The sequence below is a fragment of the Neomonachus schauinslandi genome, chromosome 1 (genome assembly GCF_002201575.2).
Source record: "Neomonachus schauinslandi chromosome 1, ASM220157v2, whole genome shotgun sequence".
Taxonomy (NCBI): Eukaryota; Metazoa; Chordata; class Mammalia; order Carnivora; family Phocidae; genus Neomonachus; species Neomonachus schauinslandi.
The window spans coordinates 6638666-6661879 of NC_058403.1; the positions used below are offsets into that span (position 1 = coordinate 6638666).

Here is a 23214-nt window from a genome sequence, read left to right on the forward strand (position 1 = left end):
ATAGGGTGTTGTGTCCTTGAGGTGATGGACTGGCTTCATCCCTGGGGTAGGAAGGTGAAGAGCACTGACAGCACTGCTGTCCAGTCCCTCAGCTGCAGCGGCCACTCTGGGTTCCAGCCCCCGGAGGTCTCCATCACCCCCAAGCCGGAGTCCACAGGCATGATGGATCAGGGGCCACTGCTGAGTCCAGAAGTCCCTCTAGTTTCAACATAGGGCTTTAACCTCTCCGAGCCTCAGTTCCCACATCTGTAAAATGAACGTAATGAAACCGACCTCCCAGAGTCTCAGGGAGATTGATGGATGACATCGAGACTTGCCGGTGCTACTGTATTTCACAATTATTAATTACACATTTGCACTGTGATGAAAAATAACCTCTTCAGTAGCCAATTTGGTGGAGTTTTCCAGCAAATGGTGACCATGTTTCTCAGGGACTTGACATAGAAATGGACCATAGCCAATGCAAAATACTCTGGCTTGAGACCTCATGTTCTTTGTACCATTTGTCGTCCCCAGCATCCCCAGGACATGTCATCCTCCAGCCAACCCGGGCCATGGGCTCCCATGAATCAGCATTTCCATGTGTGTGTTGAGTCCTGGCTATCTACTTGCAGAGTATGAGGCCATAGAAATGGAAACTGCTGGTGGGGGTCAGATTTGGCAATCCTGGGCTATCTTGCCATCTGAACCTGACTTTGGGAGGCAAAGAGGGGGCAGTTACTCATAGCAGATGGACAAGGGTAATGTCAATTCCAGTTGTGAAGGTGTCATCACCAGCTATGACCAAAAATGGTATTTCCGTTAATGTCAGATTTCAAGTAGAATCACATGTTCAAACCCTCCCCAGGAGTTTCAAAAGAATTACACAATAAGGGATTTCCCCCTTCACTGCTTTGAGCCTCAGCCTTCTATGCAGCGATTACAGAAAAGACAGATTAACATCTGGCCCAGATTATGGGATTTGCACATCTGCTCAACTAAACTAGCTGCCTCCAGCTGCTGTGTGTATGAGAATTGTGTGTCCTTTGGGTAGGAGGCTCATGGATAATTTTAAAATTCAAATCAACGGCTGTGTACTCTGTTTAAAACAGAACAGAAGGAGGAACTGGAAGCTTGGGGGAGCCCCTGGGTAGGATTTATAATGACTTAAACAAAACACAGCGTGGTTATCATGGCAAGAGGACAACACTGAGAAACAGAAGACCTATGTCTGAGTCTTGATTGATTTAAGGGCCAGCTTTATTGCTGAACTCTGTGCCTGGGTTTCTTTGTATGAAAACAGAGACATGACTGTCAGGAGCCATATTTTCTTCAGGGACCCCTGCTGGAACGCTTTGCCCATGACTTAAATGGAGGCCCCCCAGGTCACTGACTTCCTGCCATCTTAAACAAGTGAAAGATTCACCCATCCACTGCCACCCAGTGACTCCACTTTATGGAGGGGAAACTGAGGCACAGAGTGATGAAGTCACATGGCCAAGGTCATGCAGCTGTGCATGACAGCTGGGTGAGAATAATTCAAGGTCAGGCCAAAGCACAGTACACTATAGCCAACTTGCTTGATTTTTCCAAAGAGGTGATGAAACAGTTTACTACCCTCCATGTCTCCCCTGTTCCTTGTCCACCTGCTCTGGCTCCCACATCCTGCACCTCACACACCCAATGGAGCAGCCCCTTCAGACTCCGAATCATTACCACTCATGAGTGTCCACCATTTGCAGATCTGAGGTCCTTGGGGGCCCCTGTATGGGGAAGAACCAGGAGATGGTGTGGACTAAACGCAATTTAAGTTTGCTTCTTCACCACCATGTGGACAAGCTGGGAGACAGGCCACGTGTACCTCATCTCTTCATGACCTGTTCGACTATGTTAAGAAGAATGAAACTTTAAAATATGGTGAAATATACTACATTACAAAAAGATTTAGGATCGGAGTGGACACATGGAAAAGGACAGAGTGAAGGATGGGAGGAGAAGGACCTTGAGAATATCCATTTCACTTGTGAGTGAATTTTTCCTTAACATGTAGAACATTAGACAATTCTTTTTGCTTTAAATAAAATTGCTTATCTTAATTGGCTATGGAAGGGTAAAATTGGAAGGATGGACATTGATCCAAGAGGAGAGAGGAAAATTCTCCTCACCCGACTCCTGGTCACCTTCCTGCCCCCTGTTCCACTCTGTGTTCTGGGTGAGCTGCTTGGCTTTCCAGAACAGTTCTCAAAGTGAGGTCCATAGACAACTGGGGGGCTCTGGCACCCTTTCAGGGGATCCTCAATGTCACCTTTGCAAAACAAAAGGTGGGTAAAACTGCTGGGGCCTTAGCACTAAACTGTCCCAGCCATTATTGTCTTCTTTACCATTGTGTACTCATAGGAAAAAAAATACCAGTTCCATTAAAAAATGTCCTTGATAAAGCAGTAAAAATTAATTTTATTAAAGTGAATACACATTGTTTTAACCTCTGGGTAATCGATAGGACATCTAAAGAATTGCTGCACGCTAAGGTAGATTGGTTGTCCTGGGAAAAGCAGTTGTGCATTTGTGTGAGTTGCAAGCTAAACTAACCACTTTGTACATGGACACCATTTTTACCTGCAAGAACAACAGACAAGTTATGTTTGTTCAGACTTGGGTATCTGACAGGTACGTCCTCAAAAGTAAATGAGTCTGTCACTTCAAAGAAAACAACTTAGAGTGTTTGTTGCCAATGATAACATTTGAGCTTTCAAATGAAAATCTGAATTTTTTGAAAGTTTACATCTGCCACTGTGAGCTTGATAGATTCCTAATACTTTTCTGGTGAAATTGGTGAGGATAGTAACTAAGGCGATCATTTGATATTAGATGTTGAAATGTGTCAACATTTTGAAGCAATATTTTCCAAATGACTAATGCATGATGTTACAAAATCACACATGGGTAAAAGATCCATTCAAAGTGGAAGACAGACCAATGGAATTTATTATAACCATAGGAAAGTTTATTGATATGGTTTCATATTCCAACTGCAATGAACTTTTAAGAAAATTCCATTTGCCAGGTTTGGTGTAGTATGAAACAATATCCACAATTATCCCAAACATCTCCCAAATACTCCTCTGTTCCAATTACATATCTGTGTGAGACTTGATTTCTTTCAAAATGTATCACAAGACAAAATGCAGAAGAAAATATAAGAACCCAGCTCCCTTCTTTTAAACCAGACATTAAAGGAATTTGAAAACATGTAAAACAATGCCACACTCACTTTTTTGGGAAAGGTTATTTTCCATAAAAGCATTAATGTTATTTTAAAAAGGAATTGTATTTTTTTTTTTTTTTTTGAGAGAGAGAATGAGAGAGAGAGAGAGCATGAGAGGGGGGAGGGTCAGAGGGAGAAGCAGACTCCCCGCTGAGCAGGGAGCCCGATGCGGGACTCGATCCGGGGACTCCAGGATCATGACCTGAGCCGAAGGCAGTCGCTTAACCAACTGAGCCACCCAGGCGCCCCCAAAAAGGAATTGTATTTTAAAATGTGTTCTAATTTCTACTACGGTGAACACTGATGACCAGTGGTGTTCTGGTAAATGTTTAAGAACCAGCTCCCTGAGGGGGCTTGAGGGGAGCCCTGATTTGTAGTGTCTGCTGATTTTCATGGTGCACATACTCTCACCACAATCACATTCAAGATACCAACACATCACTGATGCAAAGTGGGGAAGGGATCTGTTCTCGCCAGCCCGTGGGGAGGGGCCTCCAGCACACCTCTGATATAACCCACCTGTTTGTTGGCATCCTCACTAAATTTGAAGTGTGTCTGAGAACCTGTATCCCAGGACCATCACCCTCACCTCTAGTAAGTCTGCTCAGCAATATCAGGCATCCTGGAGAAAAGTTCCTGAACCTCAAAAACCCTACTGGGGTTCCTCACTGAAGCATCCTTACAATTTCTTCTGTTAGCTCTGCCAATCCCCTGGCAAAGACAAGACGCCTGCATCTTTCTATTCTAATCCCTTCCTAAAAAATTTTTCGGTTGAAGGCAACACTTTTTGGGGCTTCCTTCAGGAAGAGCTCACAGCTGGGCTGCAGCTTGGTCACGATTTGCTGGGTGACCCCATGTGTAAAACCAGTTAAATGGAGATGTGACTCTCAATAGACTGAAAGCCACCGGAGAGGGCGGCGCGGGGGGCGGCGCGGACAATGGATTGGGCTTTGCTATCCTCACTCCACCTCCCCTCCTCCCTCCCTGTTGGGGTGGGACGAAAGGAGGACCCTTACAAGGAGGCGTTTATATAAACAAAATACTTTATTATTTGAGAAAGAAAAGGCCAGGTTACAAAATCTTTATCCTTAAGTCTGTTCATTACCACACCAAAGGTTTATCATGGGCTTTAGTTCCTATAACTATTAGGTTGAATCACATGAAACCGCCCAACTCTGTAGATAAAAAAAGTCAAATATTGGCAATTTCATGTGGTTCAACCCCATATAAAATGAGCCGATGGCTAAGATTCCCTTTGGCAGCAAGATGTTCCCAGTCACATGTCTGTGGATGTTATAAACAGATGTCTGAGTGATAAACATGTCCTGCTTGAGAAAAACATCCTGTGCTTAGACACTGGAAATGGTCTCGTGTAGGTACTGGGACTGAGTCCCCCAGCTCTGGCGCTGCTCTGCCCAGCTGGCCTTGCCACCCAGCCCCACAGCCTCATTAGACAGACGGACTCTTCTCTGGGGATGTCAGCCACGGTTCCGAGTGTCCCCCACATTGCGAGGGAGGCTCATGTGGCCCTGAAACCACATTGGCTTGATTGTGTCCAAGCTCCCCAAATACATGCCCACCCAGGTGCTCCTTGGAAACAACCATGAAAGTCTCCATGGTGAGCAACATGTTTTTTTCATCTCGAATCCTCCGGTGGATTCTCCCATCTCGCTTGTCCTCTCTTTGCCTCTGGGCACGAAAACAAGAACACAGAGCTTGGGCACTGAGCAGAAAGGAGCAGCATCGTGTCCAGATAGCCCACGACTCCACAGGTGAGGGAAAAGTCGTGTTTTGTTCACGACCAAGAGGCTTCATGAGGATTCCCCCTCCTGTCCCCCACCTGCCCCGGGCTTCAGCTCAGTACGACCTGTTTAACTTCACACAGAGCGCAGATAAAAATAAAGCTTTCTTACAAATTACATTTTTTTCCAGTGAATTACTTCTGCAGTAAAAGTAGCTGCTACGTAAATCCCTCCTGCTCTCTGAAAAAGAGCCACATATTTCCAAAAATAGCATTCTTATTTTAATCATACAGAATAATTTGGGGCACGGAGGTGGAGCATGGGAAGGAAATGGCTGGCTGGGGAGGTTAGTTGTTGGGGAAACACAGTCGAACTAAAAAATAAAATCAGTCTTGTATGTATAAACGGATTTAAAGGCATGCACAGAAATGGAAAACATATGCCATTTGTCAAGAAAAATACTGCTTTATAGCTTTTACATTACGATTAAGGAGAAAAGCAGAGGCTAGATGGGCCTCCAGATAATAACATTGTTTCATAAAAATTCCCAAATGTACAAAGTCCTTGCCAGATAATCATCCAGGCAAAACAAAACAGAAACAGGGGCTGACCCTCTTCGACATCTACCTGTAGGCATATTAAATGTAAATAATACACACTTTACAACTTCTTCGTCCACCGTGGCACACGCCGTGCTCTCGGAAACCGCAGTGAACACTGGACGTCTGCGTTCTTATTTCAAATACACTTACAGAATTATTTTAAATTACAATATACAGTTCTCGTTAAATAGGACTCTGAGAGGATTTTGACAACAATTATTAAGATTACAGTCACATATACAAACTAACTTCTGAAACGGCACGACTGTCTCTGCACCCTCCGCCTCGTTGAACCAGAGACTGCTTCTGCCTTCGTGATTCCTGACGGCCAAAGGCAAAAGAAAATGGAAAAAAAACCCAAAAAAACATGTGTGCCCGAGACATGCTTGCTCCTTGGAGAATATCCAACGGCCTGAACGTTCCTGGCCTGCGGCCTGCTCGGAGCCAGGACGGCTTCCCAGTGCTTCTTTCTCGGCCATTCTAATGTAAGAGCATCATAAATAGCGTGTTCCTGTCAGCAGGCTTTAGAAGTGAGAAACCACGCTGCTTTGGGTGAAAAGCCGCGGTTTCCGGTGAAATAAGGCCACTGCTTCTTGGGGACTCCCCTGGACGCGTTCGATCCCGCCTTTCAGGGTCCCTGGAGCAGTCGGTCGCATGGCCGCACTCGAAGTCCCACGCGGGCCGGGCCGGCTCAGCTCGGGGCCCCGCGGGCCTCAGTCCTCCGTGTCCGGCTGGACGCCCAGGATGGCGTGCAGTTCCTCGGGGGTGAACCCCAGCAAGTTCTGCAGGTCGCACACAAAGCGGTACACGTAGCGCTTCCCCGACGTCTTGTGGATGATGTTCTTGTCGTAGTAATAGCGCAAGCCCCTGCTCAGCTTCTCATAGTTCATCTTGGGCTTGTTTTTCCTCTTTCCCCAACGGCGGGCCACCTGTAGCGGACACGGGTGGAAAGAGTTCAAATCTGCAATTTTCCTCACTCGCAGTTAAGGAAAGGTGAATGACTTGCCCCCAGTGAGGAGTCTCAGGCTGCTTCCCCCAGAGAACTTGACCACTACAAAAGGGCCCCAGGGGTGGGTCTGCTTCAGCACCTGTGTCTCTGAGGAAGGAGGCAGGTGCAGGTGGGAGAGTGAGGCCCCCCGCCCCCCACCAACCACACCCTCTCATGCAGCAAGGCTTCGTGCTGGAGCCAACTGTTCCCAACCAGGCGGGCCTGACACAAGGGAAATGCTGTGTCCGCCCCGCTTCTTATTCCATGCACCACAGTCAACAGCTGCTGGGTGCGGCTCTGAGCCATGGGACATTCTGCATTCCTCAAGGCTTCTGCCTCCCCAGGGAATTGGGCGGCGCCAGCTTGCACTCTAAGGCTGCCTGAGACCCCCAGGGTTCTCTGACGCTGTCCTGGAGGGGAGGGTCTCGGGTCTGCCCTCGGCCTTTCCCTCCGGGGTTTCTGAGTGCCTGAGCTGAGCGTGACAGAGCTGCAGGGGCCAGAAGTCCAGAAGACAGGGCTGCCAGAAGCTCAGTTCCCACCAGGGGAAAAAAGCACATTTCCTATGGCATTTCAGATGGTCAGGAAAGACCCTCAACGTAGCATCTGTGCCTTTTTATCAGAAGAGAGAGCAGATCGCAGAAACCTGCCCCGCGCCCAAGCGCACACCCACAGAACCCTAGAACTCATCTGCAGTGGTGAACCCTTCCTCGTGCCCAGAGGACCGAGTTTATGAGCCCAGAGTGATGAAATCAGGGTTCAAAGCCCAGGGACTGACTTCCCAAGCTCTGGCTGTACCTCGTCGGGGTCCGCGAGCTTGAACTCCCAGCCGTCCCCGGTCCAGCTGATGAAGGGCTGGCAGGATTTGTCCGAGAGCAATTCCAGGAGAAACTGCCACAGCTGAATAGGGCCGCTTCCTGGGGGAAAGGAGTGAGTTGTACGTTTTTATAGATTTAAAGTACGGCAAGGCTTTAATCCTTTCTAATGAAACGGGCTGACTGAGGAATGGGAGCCCTGACTCTGGGCAGGGTGCCAACGTGAAAGCACAACTCCAAGCGTGGTGACAGGACTGACCCCTTCAATGGCATGAGGCTAGACACCCAATCCGGGGTCCCCCTCCCCCTCCTGAAAAAGGGGGCGCTACGCCCTTGGTAGCTGAGTTGGGTCTTTCTGGAAGAAAATTCAGGGCCACCAACTCTTGACATTAAAATTCCTCATCTTGGAGGGACCCGGCTGGCTCAGTCAGTGGAGCAGGTGAGTCTCGATCTCAGGGTTGTGAGTTCGAGCCCCACGGTGGGTTTAGAGATTACTTAAAAATAAAATCTTAAAAAAATTCCTCACCCTGTTTAATTGTTCCTTATGCAATAAGTTTCAGGGTTCATTTCTAGAACCACCCAGTGGGACAGGGGTGGGGGTGGCTGAAGGCGCATTTCACCACAGAATGAGGCATGTGTCATGGAATCCTATACTGCAGCTTTCCTGCCAAATGACGGTGGGCAAATTGCTTAATCCAAGACTTGGTTTACTCAAGAGCCACTTGGGCATTTAGGGTTGTCTCCATGGCCTCACCGCCTCTGATGAGGTACGCTTTGCTTTCCATATACCGTTCCTGGATTAATATTTAGAACCACCATCTTGTGAAGAACTATTTTAAAGATGAGGAGCAGCTCAGAGGCCAGGTGCCCCACCCTAGATCACACACCCATCAAAGCGTTGTTCCTCAAGACCCAATGGCCATCAGCAATAAGGCTGTAAAGCACCAAGGACGGGAGTTCTGGAACCAGACACATCCAGGTCACCCGTGTGACCGTGGAGAGCTGTCTACCTCCGAGCCAACTGTACCACCTGTCAAACAGGTGAGCGCCCCCACCCCCACTGGGCTGTCCCAAGGACAACCAACTATATATATGCCTAGTTAACCACACCGAGCTGACAGTCAACAAATGGCAACTAATATTAAAATTGACAACACCAAGGGGCGCCTGGGTGGCTCAATCGGTTGAACGTCTGAGTCCTGATTTTGGCTCAGCTCAGGATCTCAGGGTCGTGAGATCGAGCCCCGGGTCGTGATCTGTGCTCAGTGGGGAGTCTGCTTAGTGTTCTCTCCCTCCCTTTCCCTCTGCCCCCCTGCCTCCCACTTGCATATGCTTGCGTGCTTCTCTTTCTCTCAAAATAATTAAATTAATTAATTAACTAATTTAAAACATTTTAAAAAAATGAAAGACAAGACCATTCCTGTGGATGTTTGGGATAACAGAAAAGAAAAAAATGGATGCGGGACACCTGGGTGGCTCAGTCGGTTAAGCGTCTGCCTTCAGCTCAGGTCATGATCCCAGGGTCCTGGGATCGAGTCCCGCATCAGGCTCCCCGCTCTGCGGGGAGCCTGCTTCTCCCTCTGCCTCTCTCTCTATCTCTCATGAATAAATAAATAAAATCTTAAAAAAAAAAGAAAAAAATGGATGCTTCTGTATTCTTATTTTAACCTATTGAATATTTTAAGTAGGCATTTTTTTTTTTAAGCCAGTGGCTCCATATGGTCAAAGTATGAAAAAAACACATTTAAGGACCCATGAAGCAATGAAAAAAAAAAATCTTGGTGTTTTCGCTAAAGTACTGGAAATACTTGGTTCTAAAAACGGCTTTATTATTTGTCCCTCGCCTAAAATAGCTTTTGCCCAAATTTTAAAAATAAGATGGATTTTAGAAGCAAGCAAAGGTAAACAGTCCCTGCGCTGTTTGAAGCTGGCTCTGCCGTCCCTCCCTGGGCAAGTTTACATTCTTTGGGATTCCTGGAGTGGGTGAGTCAGAGCTGAAGCCTCCACAGGTCCGTGGCCCCGCGTCTGCTCCTCTCCAGGCTGGCCGAGCACATCCCAGGTGAGGGGGCGGCCCATGGATTCCCATCCACACCCCTGGGCACGACAGTTCTTATGAGCTTGGCCTTTTTAGAATTCAGGGGTACAGCCTGCCCGATTCAGGAGGACAGCCACGCACCAAGTGCGGGCTGTAGCTACAATGTGCTCGGACCAGAAACACCCTGGAGGAACCCGGCGCTGGGGCCAGGCGGCGGGGAGGGGATGGGGAGGGTTGGCGTGACACACTCACCCGTGAAGCCAGCCAGCACTGCCGCGGGTATAACCGGTTTGCCCTGCTCCACCGGGTCGCTCCTCTCCTGGATGTAGTCCTTGAAGGACATGGTCGGCTTATTGAGGCACAGGGACTGGCTGCAGTCATCCTCGAAGCTCTCGAAGGACGGCACCCGCTGCACATCCAGCAGCGACGACTGGCTGTTCCAGGACTGCAGCAGGGAGTCCGAGCTCTCGAAGCTGTCCGTGCCGTTCTCGGGGGAGTCGCGGTCCCGGGGCTTCCCTGGCAAAGACAGCCGGGTGCAAACTCTGAGTCCTCCAGGACAGCGAACCATCCGGTGCTGCCGAGCGGTGGAGGGGGGGGTCCCACAGGCTGGTCTGGGGGCTGCAACACCCCTACCACTCCACCTATAGCCTGCTGCTGCAGAGTCCTACACTTCTCGCCAGGCACTCGTTTCTTACGACAGATGCCCTATTTAACTGCATCCTCCATCTGCAGCAGCATGGGTGGGTCAAGTGCACCTTCGAGGGATGGAGTATTATACAGCGATGAAGAGAGCAATGGTCTGCCCCATCCAACAGCATGGCTGGGTCTCAGACATAAGGAGGAGCAAAACACCAACACAAAAGAAAACGTAACGCTAGGATTCCATTTCTATGAAGCCCAAGGACAGGAAAAACTCATCTCTGAGGACAAAAGTCAAGATAGTGGTTTCCTTTTGGTGTGGGGATGCTACTGACTGCAGGAATGTCATGTTCCTGCATCTTCTCCCAAAATACCCCACTGGGTGGAGGAATCCACCTGCGAGAGCAGGGGCCCTGTCTCGTTTACTCGGTACCCGCAGTGCCCGGCCGGGAGCCTGAAACACAGCAGGAGCCCACGCATGCTGAGCAAAGCCGTCCCCTGCAGTTACAGTGCCGGACGGCCACTCAGGATGCAGACTGCGTCTCCGTCTGACTGTGGCTCCTGGAATCCAACCACCGGCCCTGCGGACGGAGCCTGCGGGAGTTCCGACTTACCAGAACCGCCGGCGAGCAGGTTCAAGCTCCCGCTCGGGAAGTCCTGACTGATGGGACAGTAGTTGACGCTGACGGTGTTGAGTCGAGACTTGGGCAGCATCTGAAACTCCTGCTCAGAACCGAGCACGCTGGGCGCCGAGGAGGATGGACGCAAGTCCAGGAGGCTGCCTTTGGGGTAATTCTGGGTCTGCACGCTGTACGCTGCCTGCTCCACACCAAAGCCTGGGACAGAGCAACCGGACAGCAGAGCTATGAAGCAGGAGTGGTGGGGTCATCAGAGACCCTCTGTGCCCTCAACCCGAATCAAATGCAACCAGTTCTGCATGCTCTAACCCTCCCCGAAACCACGGTGGAAAGTGGGCTTTGGCAGGCGGCTTTTCTACTACCTCCTCTTCACAAGCCATTCATGCTCTCAGCCAATAAGCCCCCTTCCAAAACGCCTGCTGCCTCGGAGCCAAGATGTGACACCTCAATGTTAGCATCTCTACGGCTCTATCTAGCAAACGCCTTCACGTGACTCTCGGAATGGCAGAGGTCACTGGCTCATTCAGCTTCCCAGGGCAGTAAGCCTCAGAGAGACGGAGTGATTTGCCACCCAGTATGTGACTTATAAGGGAACAGTCCCTCCCTCTGCTGGCTAGCGGGACCCCCCATAACCTATACTCATCAGTGTCAGTGACCAGAAGGAAAGACCCCAAAGATCAGAGCAAATTTAGAATTGCTTTCTACATGCCTCCTGTGCCTGGCACCCCTTATTGATTATGCTAGCTCTGACAGCAGCTAATGAGCTCGCTTCATTCCACCCCGTGTTCTATTCCCTGCCTGAAGCCCCACTGGCCAATGCACAGATAACACCAGCCACGCAGACAACGTTACATTTTCTAGTAGTTCCAGGAGCAAACTAAAAAGAACCAGGTGAAATGAATTTTAATATTTGACCTGACCCAATATTACCAATTATCATTTTAACATGTAATCAGTATCTTAAAAATTATTAAGGAGGCATTTTGCATTCTTTGTTCCATTAATGTGGACCAGCCACATTTCAAGCGCTCAGCAGCTTAGTGGCCACGTGTGGTCACCCAATGGGACAGTGCAGGCTGAGACTGGCCTCTGGACCTCCAGCAAATTTATTTTTATTTTATTTATTTTTTTGGGGGGGTGGGAGTCCCAATTTAATAGAAAAAGTTAACACCAAGGTCTTCAGGGCAGAATTGATTGGACTGACCTAGTGAATTGCTATTAATCCAATGAGGGACTGAGTTGAGGTGTGAATTTTCTTCATACTGATCTTCTGTCTTTTCTTGGTTTTCTGGAAAACAGACACCGGAGACACAGGATTGCAAATCAAGGTTAAAACTATGCAAGAAAAAACATTTATTTCTAAATTACTGCTTTATGGTTATTTTAGGATAACTAAATGCATTTACGCTTCACATTTAAGCTGATGGTATTCGGGGTTTGGCCTTTTTTTCTTTTTTTTTTTTAAAGATTTTATTTATTTATTTGACAGAGAGGGACAGAGCCAGAGAAGGAACACAAGCAAGGGGAGAGGGAGGGGGAGAAGCAGGCTTCCTGCGGAGCAGGGAGCCCGATGCGGGGCTCAATCCCGGGACCCTGGGATCATGACCTGAGCCGAAGGCAGACGCTTAACCAACTGAGCCACCCAGGCGCCTCAACATTTGGTCTTTTTCAAAAACTCGAGATGGCAACGCATTTCCTAATGACCAGAGTAAGTTTTCCAAAATGAATGCTGTCACTGGCCAAGTGAAATGTTCTACTGCATAATTTTAAATATCTAGACTGTGAATTTAATTCATCTGTGCCGTCAACAGACAGTTAAATATTTATGAAGTGCCACTTGTCTCAGGGGCTGGGAATACAGTGGGTTAGTAAAGCAGACCCAGCTCCTGCCCTCTTGAGGTTATGGTTCATGGCTTCAAGCCCCTCATTTCTCCAGGGTGAGGTGAGTATGGCCAGAGAGAGGCCAGCAGTGCTGTGGGAACCTGAAGGGGGCCCCGGTGCCCTGGGACTTTGAAAAGGAAAAGGTTAGCATTCTCTGTGTGTGCTTACTTCCTACAAACACACTGAGCCACACGCATCCACAAATCCAGACCCTCAGACTTACACCCGGAGTGACCACAAAACAGGCCCAACCTGCCAGTGAACAGATTCACCAGAAACTTGTCCAATCAGACTTATCCAAATTCAGGGAGAATTTGGGGGTCTCCAAACTTAAGTTTCCTTAGCCCCCAGAAGCCACAGCTGAAAGAGAGGGTGGCTGAATCCTAAGGTCTTTTAAAGATTCTGAGTCTGTAAACGGTGTTGAAACTCAGTGTTTAAAACCAAGTGAACGAGGACTATTGCTCTGAACTCGACCAAAGAACTAATTTTCTCATATTTTTAACCTAATCCCTCACTATAATTTTTTTTTTCCCTTTTTAACTGGATGTATTTTTTAACACTGCTGTCAACACTCTTTTAAGGTCTAAACCTTAGATGATGAGAGTTCTTTTGTTCAATGGCCGGTTTCTGTAGAGTGTCCGTGTATAAATATGTATCAATTACTTCTGCATTCGTTTAAATACATAAAACCAGAAGAAATTCTTGTTGTTGGATTCCATTTGGTCTTAGGAAAATTCACTGAAAAATTCACGGGGTTTGTCTGAATAAAGGCTCCCTTTCATTGAGGCTGACTTTCTTCTTTGGGTTCTATAAGGTGAGCCACAAAACACAGGACTTCTCGCTGGCCTCCATTATCTGAGGCAACACGTACTCGCCGGATGCATGCCATCAGATCACTGTGCACAAGGCAGTGACTAAGGTTACTGCCTTGTGGCTATCCTTGATGCTACACACACACACACACACACAGACTTTAGTGGATTAAAAAACCTATAATCACTGCCACACATTTGAGTCACCCCGATGGCATTTTCCGGCAATTTACTCTACATAATTTGAAACCCCGACCGTAGGATTACAGAGCCCCGATCCCCCCCATCTCCCTTCCCTGCCGCGGCTCTCCCCAGCGGGGAGGCGCCCAGTCCCTCAGCGGGTACCTTTGATCATCTGCTCCAGATGCTCCCAGAGAATGTCGCCCACGAAATCCGGAGCCAGCTCCAGAAAGCGCTCCTTGCCCAGGTTGCACAGCACCTGGCCGTTCATGCCGAACCTCTGGAAATTGACGTTCACCAAGCTGAACTCATTGGTGGCCCAGAGAAGCCACTGGCAGACCTGCTGCTCGGTCCACAGCCAGGGGTCTGCGGGGAGGGGGGCAAAGACGGAACACAGGGAGAAAACGGGAGGAGGCAGTCAGACCGCAGTCACTCCTGACCGACCCACAAAGTCCAGATGTGTTCCAGAGACTGGCCAAAGGAGCAAGCCACCCAGCGGAGTTCTAAGACCCCAACAACAGTGCTGAGTCAGAGCGTCAGCTCAAGCGACTGCGGTCAGAGTACAACGCGCGGACTCAGAGAAACGACTAGAATGCACTTACTCTTTGGGATGCCAAGGCGGCGCTGCTCCTTCTTAAAGCCACTGAAGGTAGCTTTTAAGGCTTGACTCATGACAGCCTTGCTGCACGGAGTTAACAGAGGCAATTCACAGTTGGCAGAGTCTAGAAAGAAACCCCATGGGGACATTAGGACTTCAAGCTGGCAAGACCAGATAGAGAATTTAGGGGAAACAGCTTAGTTTTCAGGAAGGAACAATTTCAATCACAAACCCTGACAGTATTCTTTAGAAGAGTATAACTATTAACAAAAATTGGGCGGGGGGGCAGCAGGAATTGAGAAAGTATTATACATCTCATAACTAAACTTATAAAAAAAAAATCTAAAATAAAACCCAAGTTTTATTTTGCAAATTATTTTGCAAAACCTCATTAAAAAAACCCAACTATCAGATGAAATTTCTAAGTCTCTTTTAAAATTTTTAGACAATGAAAGAAAGCACGTGGTTTTGGTCAGAAGTTTTAAAGGGAGGCAAATGCACAGTTTGACGTTATTTCCATTAAAGTAAGCAGCAGGCAAAGGGACTTCTTAGCACGTGTAAAGTCGGCACATCTGCAATTTTTAATGAAAAGCAATCTCTGGATTCCCTCAGCAATTTCAAGAATGATAAATGACCGGCTCAGGATGGCATGCTTATGCAAGCCTATGTGTTTTAATTAATTTTCCGGGCTGTATTTTCTAGGCACCTACTTCATATGATGAAGTAATCTCTGGAATGTTTCCAACTAATAACCCTATCACAGTAATTGTATAGGCATTATCTGACTGTTATCCCTTTAAAAAATAATAAACAATGGCATTAAGAACTACAGAAGTAAATGCAGACGGGCAAATATTAGCAAGTATAATTTGTTGCCCCAAGACTCCAGGGTAGGGGATGATCTAACGAATAACGAGACCCCAGAATGAGAAGCTGGAGGGCACTTTCATGGTCTGCTTTGTAGGTGCCCCTGGGAGATGGGGCCCGGGCTTGCTACAGTGATGAGAACATCCCACTGGAAATCTCAGGAGCTCCCCGGCAGTCTGGGGTGCATCTGGCAGTGGACGACATCAGGACCCTCATGCTCATAAAGAAGGAAAACTGTCTTCTCCCAGGTTCAGAGCCACCATCTGACTTTTCAAACCAAAGATTCAAGACACCAACCTTTGTCGCTTACCAACGGTCATCTTTTTATTAACTGAACTACGGGAAATTATGCACAATTGGTCAAGTCTGAGTAACAAATTACCATGAGAAATGGAATCCAAGCCTGTTGGCACTTCTTGGAGTGTTTGCTCTTCATTGAGAGAGGGAAAAACAGCAAACAGGGACCCATCAAAGGTGTCAAAAGCTGGCTGGCGCTGCGAAACATGGAAAAGGAGACTGAAATTAATATTTAAACTTACTTAATTACCTGTTTGAAAAGTGGTCCATGGGTCATCTTAGTGATACACCCTCATGAAACTGGCAATTATAAAGCCATAAAAGGAATTGACCAGTCAATGCTCCGTCCAGACTTCTATAGTCAAAGTGATGGAAAGGATTCTATTTTACTCTGGATCATTGCTTTGACCTCACAGAGTCAGAATGACTGGGAATTTCTTTTTAATGGCCTAATTTCAATGAATAAACTAAGTAAACAAACCTAAAAATAATGGAAATTTAGAAGAACAGTGCTGGGTGGGGCTTAGAGACCAGCTGGTCCAAACACCTGGCCCCTTTGCCCCATCAGAGGGAAACTGAGTCAGACCCTTAGCAGGACAGTTTTAGCTCACTGCAGTAAAGCAAAGGCAGATGACTGAATGAAACTTGGAAAACAGTGAGCTCAACTATTTGTGGAAGCATTTATTTTTATGTTTAACTGTGAAACGCTTTAATTAAAACTAGATTTTCTTTCCCTCTCATCAATTCCAATGGTTCAGAAGATAGTAATACATATGAAAACATTCCTTAGGGTTTAATTTTACAAAAGTATAGGTTTTGAAAAGACCCCTGCCCCCCATCATCAACTAAGGGGAAAGATTTCCAAAGGAAAAAAGGTTTCAAGTAAAACTATGTACAGCTTAGGGGGAGGAAGAGGACAGAGACACAGAGAAAGATAAACCCCACACACAGTGGTGATCTCTGATAATTCATCTAACCTTTACAAAAGAGATCGCCTTTAGTGTAAAACCTGTTTATAAGTAACAGATATAGTCTTGATTCATCACTGCCTGACTTGCTGAGGAACAACGTAAAAGATGGTTATATTTTTCCAACATAAAGTGGAAAGCCCATGTTATGTGTAATACAATGACCCATCTGTTAAGTCATCAATTAAAAAAATGTGCAACACATTTACAAATAAAATCGGTTTGTGTGCTTTCTTCTTAGAAATGCAGAACAATGCATGACGCATTACGTAAGACGGCAGGCAGAAGCTGGGACTCTGCCGAAAACACTCAAGACAATGATGTCCCAATGATGTTGGAGCCCAGCCCCCCCGGCCCGGAGCCCAAGACAATAATGTCCACCTGCCAAAACCTTAAGGGAAAAAACAATCAAGTTTGAAATCTGCATCTAGATGTATAAACTGCTTCAGGGCTAATTTTGGTGACATAGCCAATCAATTTTTAAAATTCCCACAGCATTTCCCCGGGTGACCAAGGACATGCCTCTCCTTTCCTGACTGGAAGTTCTTTTTTTAAAACCAGGAAGCCAAAAGACAATACAAATTCGCACTGAGTATTTCAACACATCAATTTCAGCAACGACTGTTTCTTCTCCAAACCCAGAAATCACATGGGCATCATCAAATCCTTTCTAACTTATAGAAGAATTTTTCTTCCCAGGGTGTGGCTGCAAACTTAATACCGAAATTTCTTGTATGGTTTCCCACGCTGAAAACATCTGACCAAATCAAACCAGAAAACTCTCTGGTTTGAAGTTTCATGACTTTCATGATACTCAAGAAGAGCCTGGGCCCATTTCTGGCTTTTTGGGCTCTCCCAAATAACCTGCGAAGGATTTATAAAGGAAAATATAACGGGACAGAGATACATCACTATATAAGACTGGAGGAGGTCAATCTAAAATTGTGCTCTGAAACATGTTTACTACACGATGCTAAGAAAACAATCCAATCTCGCTGTCACATTTGGAGAAGGCAAAGGGGAAATGATCAGTTTGTGCTACTTGAGAACGTTCTCAAAAGGAACTGAGATAGAAGCTACGTGAAATTTGGTTATTATGCACCATTAGGGGCTCCTTCATTGTTCATCTGTGTTTGGTTTACGCCAACAGGCACGCTGTTCTCTGTGGCAGGGACGACAGGCTGCCTGCAGCCCCGTGGGCACTGGCCCTTCTGAAGGGAAGAAGCCCCCACTGCGGCACCAGTCTTCCACCTCTCAGCTCTTTCCTTTCCAGTTCTTCAACACCCAGCCCATCGCCCTGGGAAAACCCAAGGGGGAACAGAAGGGCAGTGGAGACAGCTTCTCCAGCTCTGTCCTACTGGGAATCATAGGATTTTTCACCTGCCAGGAGTCTCAGAAATAAACCACAAAGGCCTCCCCATCTGCAAATTAAATGGTTTCGTATCTTGGAAGACAAGTAGAATGAGCATCAGGAGACCCATTTTATAGACTAGAAAACTGAGGCCCAGAGAGATTAAGCAAACAATCCAGAGTCACACAGCCCGTAAATTAAAAGGCTGGGGCTAGAACCAGTCTTTTAGGACCCAGCAGGTGGTTTTTCCTCCTAGAGACTGAGTTCCTCAATGTTTTCTAAAAACTTTTAAATTCAGACTTGCTCTCTTACCTTCAGTGTCCCTCTGTAACTGTTAGATACAGGGGCGACCTGGTCCGTGTTCTTGATTCCAAAGTCATTCATCTTTAAAAAAAAAGAAAAAGAAAAAGGAAAAGACATAAAGAAAGAGTCACAGGGGCAACAACTCACACACATTTCTAACAAGTCTTTACTGGCTCCATCAACCCTAATTCTGGCGGAGTCTGTCAAGGTCTACAGCAAGACAGGTCATTCAAACCTAAATGCTAGTTCTTACGTCTTAGGCCCTCCTCACAAAGGGTATGCTATTTAAGTAATTAAATAATAATGCTGATTCTCTCCTGAATTCCACTTAGAGATGAAGCACACAGATAAAGTCACTTTCTGGCTGGCTGGTCAGGCAGGGCCTCCCAAGGGAGCCTGGCTGGGGGAGCTGAGCCAGGAGGACCTCGTCTTCCCATGACAGGAGCGGGGTGAGCTGCTTTTCACTGCCATGTCCACGGTTGGCTCAGGGTGCAGGATACCCTCGGGGTGGGGGGCGGAGTTGCTGGGCAGGCACTAGCCACCTCCCGTTTGCTGCAGGGGGGCTGGGGGAAGAAGAGGCAGTCAGCTCAACCTGGGAACTCCTGGTGGATCCAGATCCAGGTCAGGACGCTGGAAAGAGCCTCTGAGGTCCTAGCCTCTCCCTAAGCTGTGAGGAAGCACTCCCAGAAGGACAGAAAAGGTTCCCAGAAGCACGGCTTCAGGCCAAACCCCCTGCCCTCTCCCAAACCCTCCTGTGTGGACTACACACACTCGAAATAGGTCTGCTGTGTGTGTTGCTCAGCTGTGCATTTCTTCAAGGGCAAGTAATGCTGATCACAGAGCAGTCTTACTTGCTTTGATAGAGTCTGGGCCTCTACTAGACAGACCTGCGCTGACCAGTGCGGTGGCCCCTGGCCACTTGCGGCTACCAAGCACTTGGCACATGACTAAGATGGGCTGAGATGAGCTCTGCATGTAAAATACACAAGATTTCAAAGGTCGTGTAAAAAAAAGTAAAGTATCTCAGTCATGACTTTATATTTACTGCATGTTTATACAATATTCTGAATGTATTCAGTTAATTGAAATATATGGAAATTAACTTCACTTACTTTCCTATATTGAGTGTAGCTATTAGAAAACTTAGAGTTTTTACGTGGCTTGCAATTGGACACTGCTGGAGACAGAAAACTGAACTTGGAGCCCTAACATAGGGGTGGCTGGGTAAATTCTATATTAATAAGTAAGAAAGGTACCAAGATAATGCCACCAGAGTGGTATATGAAAATACAGAGCAACTAAAACTAAAACTCATCTTCGAAGAAGCTGGACTAGCATCAGCGATAGTAACCTTTACAGCATGGGGCATGCCTCACCAGCCAGCCTCCCGGCTTTGAAACTGAAGGTCTATGGGCAGCTTTACAGGGCCCCCCTCATTGTCTTCCCTCATAATCTACCCTGGGCGCTGCCACCTGTTACAACCAGGAACTCTGAATAATTAAAATATTGTGCAATTGATAGGGCTTACTGGAGGTGGCAAGTAGGACATTTCCCCATGACTCCTTCGAGTTTGTACTTTGTTTTCTCTTTATGATCAACATTATGGCTAAACCAGACCTCCCAACTGCTACACACACACACACACACACCCACACACCCACACACACACACACACCCACCCCCTTGGCTAGAGAGGCAGCGTGGGAGGAGAGTCTACCACGCAGAGCAGGCAAGAGGCACTGGGGAAGGTTGTTAAAACCCTCAGAGTGCGAGTAATTATCATGGTGGCCAGTGAAGGCTGGAGAACACTGACAATAAATTAATCGTCCTATGGAGCAGGAGGGGAGCAGAGGAAGGGTTGTCCTGGATCCAAAGTGGCCCCATTGGCTCAGAATCTCCACTTAGTGGATCATGTCATCCACGTGCACTCAGGAATCAATATTCACTACTAATGATCCCTGAACAGACAGGATCCTACTGACAAGAGTTAAGCCCACGCTGGGCGACCACACATTCCCACTTCACTGAATCTTCCTGGCATTTCTGAGAGATGGATGTTGTAACATTTTACAGTGATGTTGCACCTTACAGGGCAAGGGAGGCCCAGAGACCTCCAATGACTTGCCCAGGATCACAGAGCTACTGCAGGGCTAACTAAGGGGGCACAGTGCGCATCAATCCCAGTGGAGCTGCTCCATGGGAAGGTAACCGGGATGATGAGGCATGGGCCTTCTCCCACCACATCACTATGGAGCGGAGAGCACATACAAATGTTATTAGACCATGGCCCAGCTCGCCACTCTTTACCATGGGACATGCTCCTTAAGTCTGAGCTTCATGAACTAAATCCTGTTACCTGTTGATTAAATAAACCTCAAACAGAAGACCCACATAAAAAGACATCTTAACTGTTACCAATGATCCCTCCTGAGCCCACTAGGTCAGCTCTTTTTTTAAGTCTGGTTTGCTGACAACTTGCTGACTTTGGTGTACATTTTTTCAGCCTCACGGAGATGGACAGAGAATTGGTATAGAAGGCAATGGGTAAAGCTCGCCTGGTTTTTGGGTATAAATACCGGAAGAAAAGGCAGTCTACCACTCCCACATAAAGAGCTCTCATTACTAGCTACAGAACAGAATTCTTTTGTTGTCCAGCTTTTAATTTGTTTTGTAAAAACCATGTGGAATCAGAGTGCCCCTCCACCTGGGTTTCAGGCAGACACATAACTAATGAAATTGAAGTTCACTCATTTTACTCCACAAAGCTTGTTAAGGTGGCAGACAGGTCAAGTTTCTCTACCCAAATCGATTTCAAATTTAGGTCCTCACGGTGTTGCCCTATTGATTGCTGCTTCTGAACAACAACAACAAAAAGAAAACCTGGCAGAAACGTGTGAGCTAAGAACAGTAAAATTTTAAACAAAGAGGATTTGCCGAACAACAGTACCCTTCCTGGAAGGAGTGATCCTTTATGTGAGAGATCAGAGCACAGGTTTGTATTTAGGTAAATCAGAAAAGCAAAAGCAAAAACAAACCCATTTGCCATTCTGGAAGGTTGGTTTGCTCTTTCTTTTGAAAGTTATCAGTTTAGAGAGAGGAATGACTAACCCCAGAAATGAGTGAATATTTCCCTGCAGGGCCCACAGTGCTAACATTTACTGTACTGTGATATTACTCAGAATTTTAATAAACCTTAACTTGGGAGATTTATCTCCCTGATTGGTGGTGTTGTGGACAGGCAGCTAGCGCACGGACGCCTCCATTGTCCAGGACAAACATAACCTCTTGCTGGTGAATTAAAATAAATTACCTCTATCTCCAAAGGGGACTGCTCATTTCTCTACTTTCTAAATAAGTAGCTCGTCACTACCAGTTTAAGCTACACTGAAACTGAATACAGGCCAGTATTTTAAAAGTCTCCTATGCTTAAAAAAAAAAAAAAGAAAGAAAGAAAAGAAAAACAAAAACAAAAACAAAAACAAAATCCAAAACAAAACCAAAAACCCCACATACTTAGAAACGTTAACCTTTCATTCAAAATCCTTTAAGAACGCGAAAATAAAGGCAGCACGGACACCCACTCCCGCATTTCCGACAGGCTCCCACGCCCACCTCGCCGCACGGAGGACCCCCGATCCAGAGGTCCCGGGGCGCCCGTGGGGGTCTCGCCCTCCGGGAGCCTCCCTCTTCCGCCTCCCCCGGCCGGGCCCCGGAGTGGCCGAGCACGTTTTCGGGGAGCTGCAGCCTCCAGGTGCTTTAGACGCCGGGCGCCCCCGATCCTACCGGGCCCGGCGCGCTCGGGTAAGTCACCCGCGAAGCCGGGCGCGCCGGGGCCCCTCCGATACCCCCCGCTGCGTGCCCCCCAACCCGGCCGCGAAATCAGCCCGTGGGGCGCCCTCTGCAAGAAGCCCCCCACCAGACCCGCATTTCCTTTTAAAAACAAAAGCAAGTGAAACAGGCGGGCGCGCCCTGCCCGGCCGCTCGGCCACCCGCGGCCGCGGCCCAAGTTCGCAGCCTGCTCGGCGCGTCACGGCCGGGCCCACTGGCGCCCTGCCCGGGCCCCCCGCCCCCGAGCCGCCGCCGAGCCGCCCCGGCACCCGCAGCGAGCCCGAAGCCGGGGAACAGTCGCCGCCCCGCCGCGACCCCGGCTGCGCCTCGGGATCCGGACCTCGGGGCTACCCACGTCCCCCGCCCGGGGTCTGGGGTCCCCGGGAGAGGACCCGCGCCGGAGGGCGCCCTCCCGGACCCCCGGCCCGCCAGCCCGCGAGCCCCGGGCCCCGCTCTTACCGCGCCGGTACGGGCAGGGCCGGCGGCGCCTCCGGGCCGGGCTCCGCGGTGCGCGTCGGACGCGAACGAGGGCGGCGGGGCTGGGGGGCCGGGCCGCGGGCACCTGGGCGGGGGGCCGGGAGCCGGGAAGCTGGCTGGGGGCAGGCAGGCGGCTCCGGGAGCTCGAGGATGGGGCCGCACCGCGGTCTGTGCCGCCACCGGAGGAAGTAACCGGCCAGTCCCCTTCGCGGCGCGCTCTTCAGAGCGCGGGGAGGAGGGAGGAGGGAGGAAAGACGACAGAGGGGAGGGGAGGAGGGGCAAGGGGGAGGGGAAAAGACAGAGGAGGGGAGAAGATGGGAGGAGGAGGGAGGGGAGAAGATGGGAGGTGGAGAGAGGGGAGGGGTGGAGGAGGGGAGGAGAAGGAGGAAGAGGGGAGGAGGGAGGAGGACAGAGGAGGGGAGGCGAGAGGTGAGGAGAGTGGAGGAGAGGGGAAGGAAAGAGCCGAGAAGGGGTGGAGGAGGGGAGGGAAGGGGAGGGAGAGCGCAGAGGAGGGGGGAGGAGGGAGGGGAGGGAGGGAAGAGAGGAGGAGTGAGACTAGAAGGGAGGGGAGCGGGGGCGGAGCCGGCTCCTTCCGGCCCGGACCTCGCTCCGCGCCCGCTGTCACCTGGCTCTGTCCCTCGCCTGCTGTTCTGGGACCGCGGTGGGCCAGGGACTGGGGGCCCGGCGCCCCGCGCGGGTGTGAGCCCGGGGAGATCAGAAGGAGAGCCTCTTCTGGGAGGATTAGCTTTCCTCCCCTTTTCCCGAGGGGTGGTGGCACCGAGTGGCTTGGGTAATAAGGGGCTCACTCCAGCCCCATTCCCGAATCTCCTCATGGCCTTTGATTTCTCATCATTCTATCATGAAGAGCCTCTAAAATGCGTCTGAGATGATAAAGGTCCGAACTGGGCCCTAGGCTGGGTCACTGAACCTGCCCGGCTCCGGAAGCCCCAAG

The 23214-nt window shown here is 48.7% G+C and overlaps 1 protein-coding gene across 1 annotated transcript; it reads right to left on the bottom strand.

Moving 5' to 3' along the window:
* Positions 1–4238: 4238 nt before the first annotated feature.
* On the bottom strand, positions 4239–22521 carry ETS2 (ETS proto-oncogene 2, transcription factor). Its single transcript, XM_021679272.1, has 10 exons — positions 22245–22521; positions 17967–18038; positions 15421–15532; positions 14176–14295; positions 13739–13939; positions 11905–11988; positions 10677–10898; positions 9676–9939; positions 7372–7490; positions 4239–6517 (listed from the first exon to the last, which is right to left on the bottom strand). The coding sequence occupies exons 2-10, from the start codon at positions 18036–18038 to the stop codon at positions 6302–6304; spliced, it is 1410 nt and encodes a 469-aa protein (XP_021534947.1). The 5' UTR covers positions 22245–22521; the 3' UTR covers positions 4239–6301.
* Between the last annotated feature and the right edge of the window lie 693 nt (positions 22522–23214).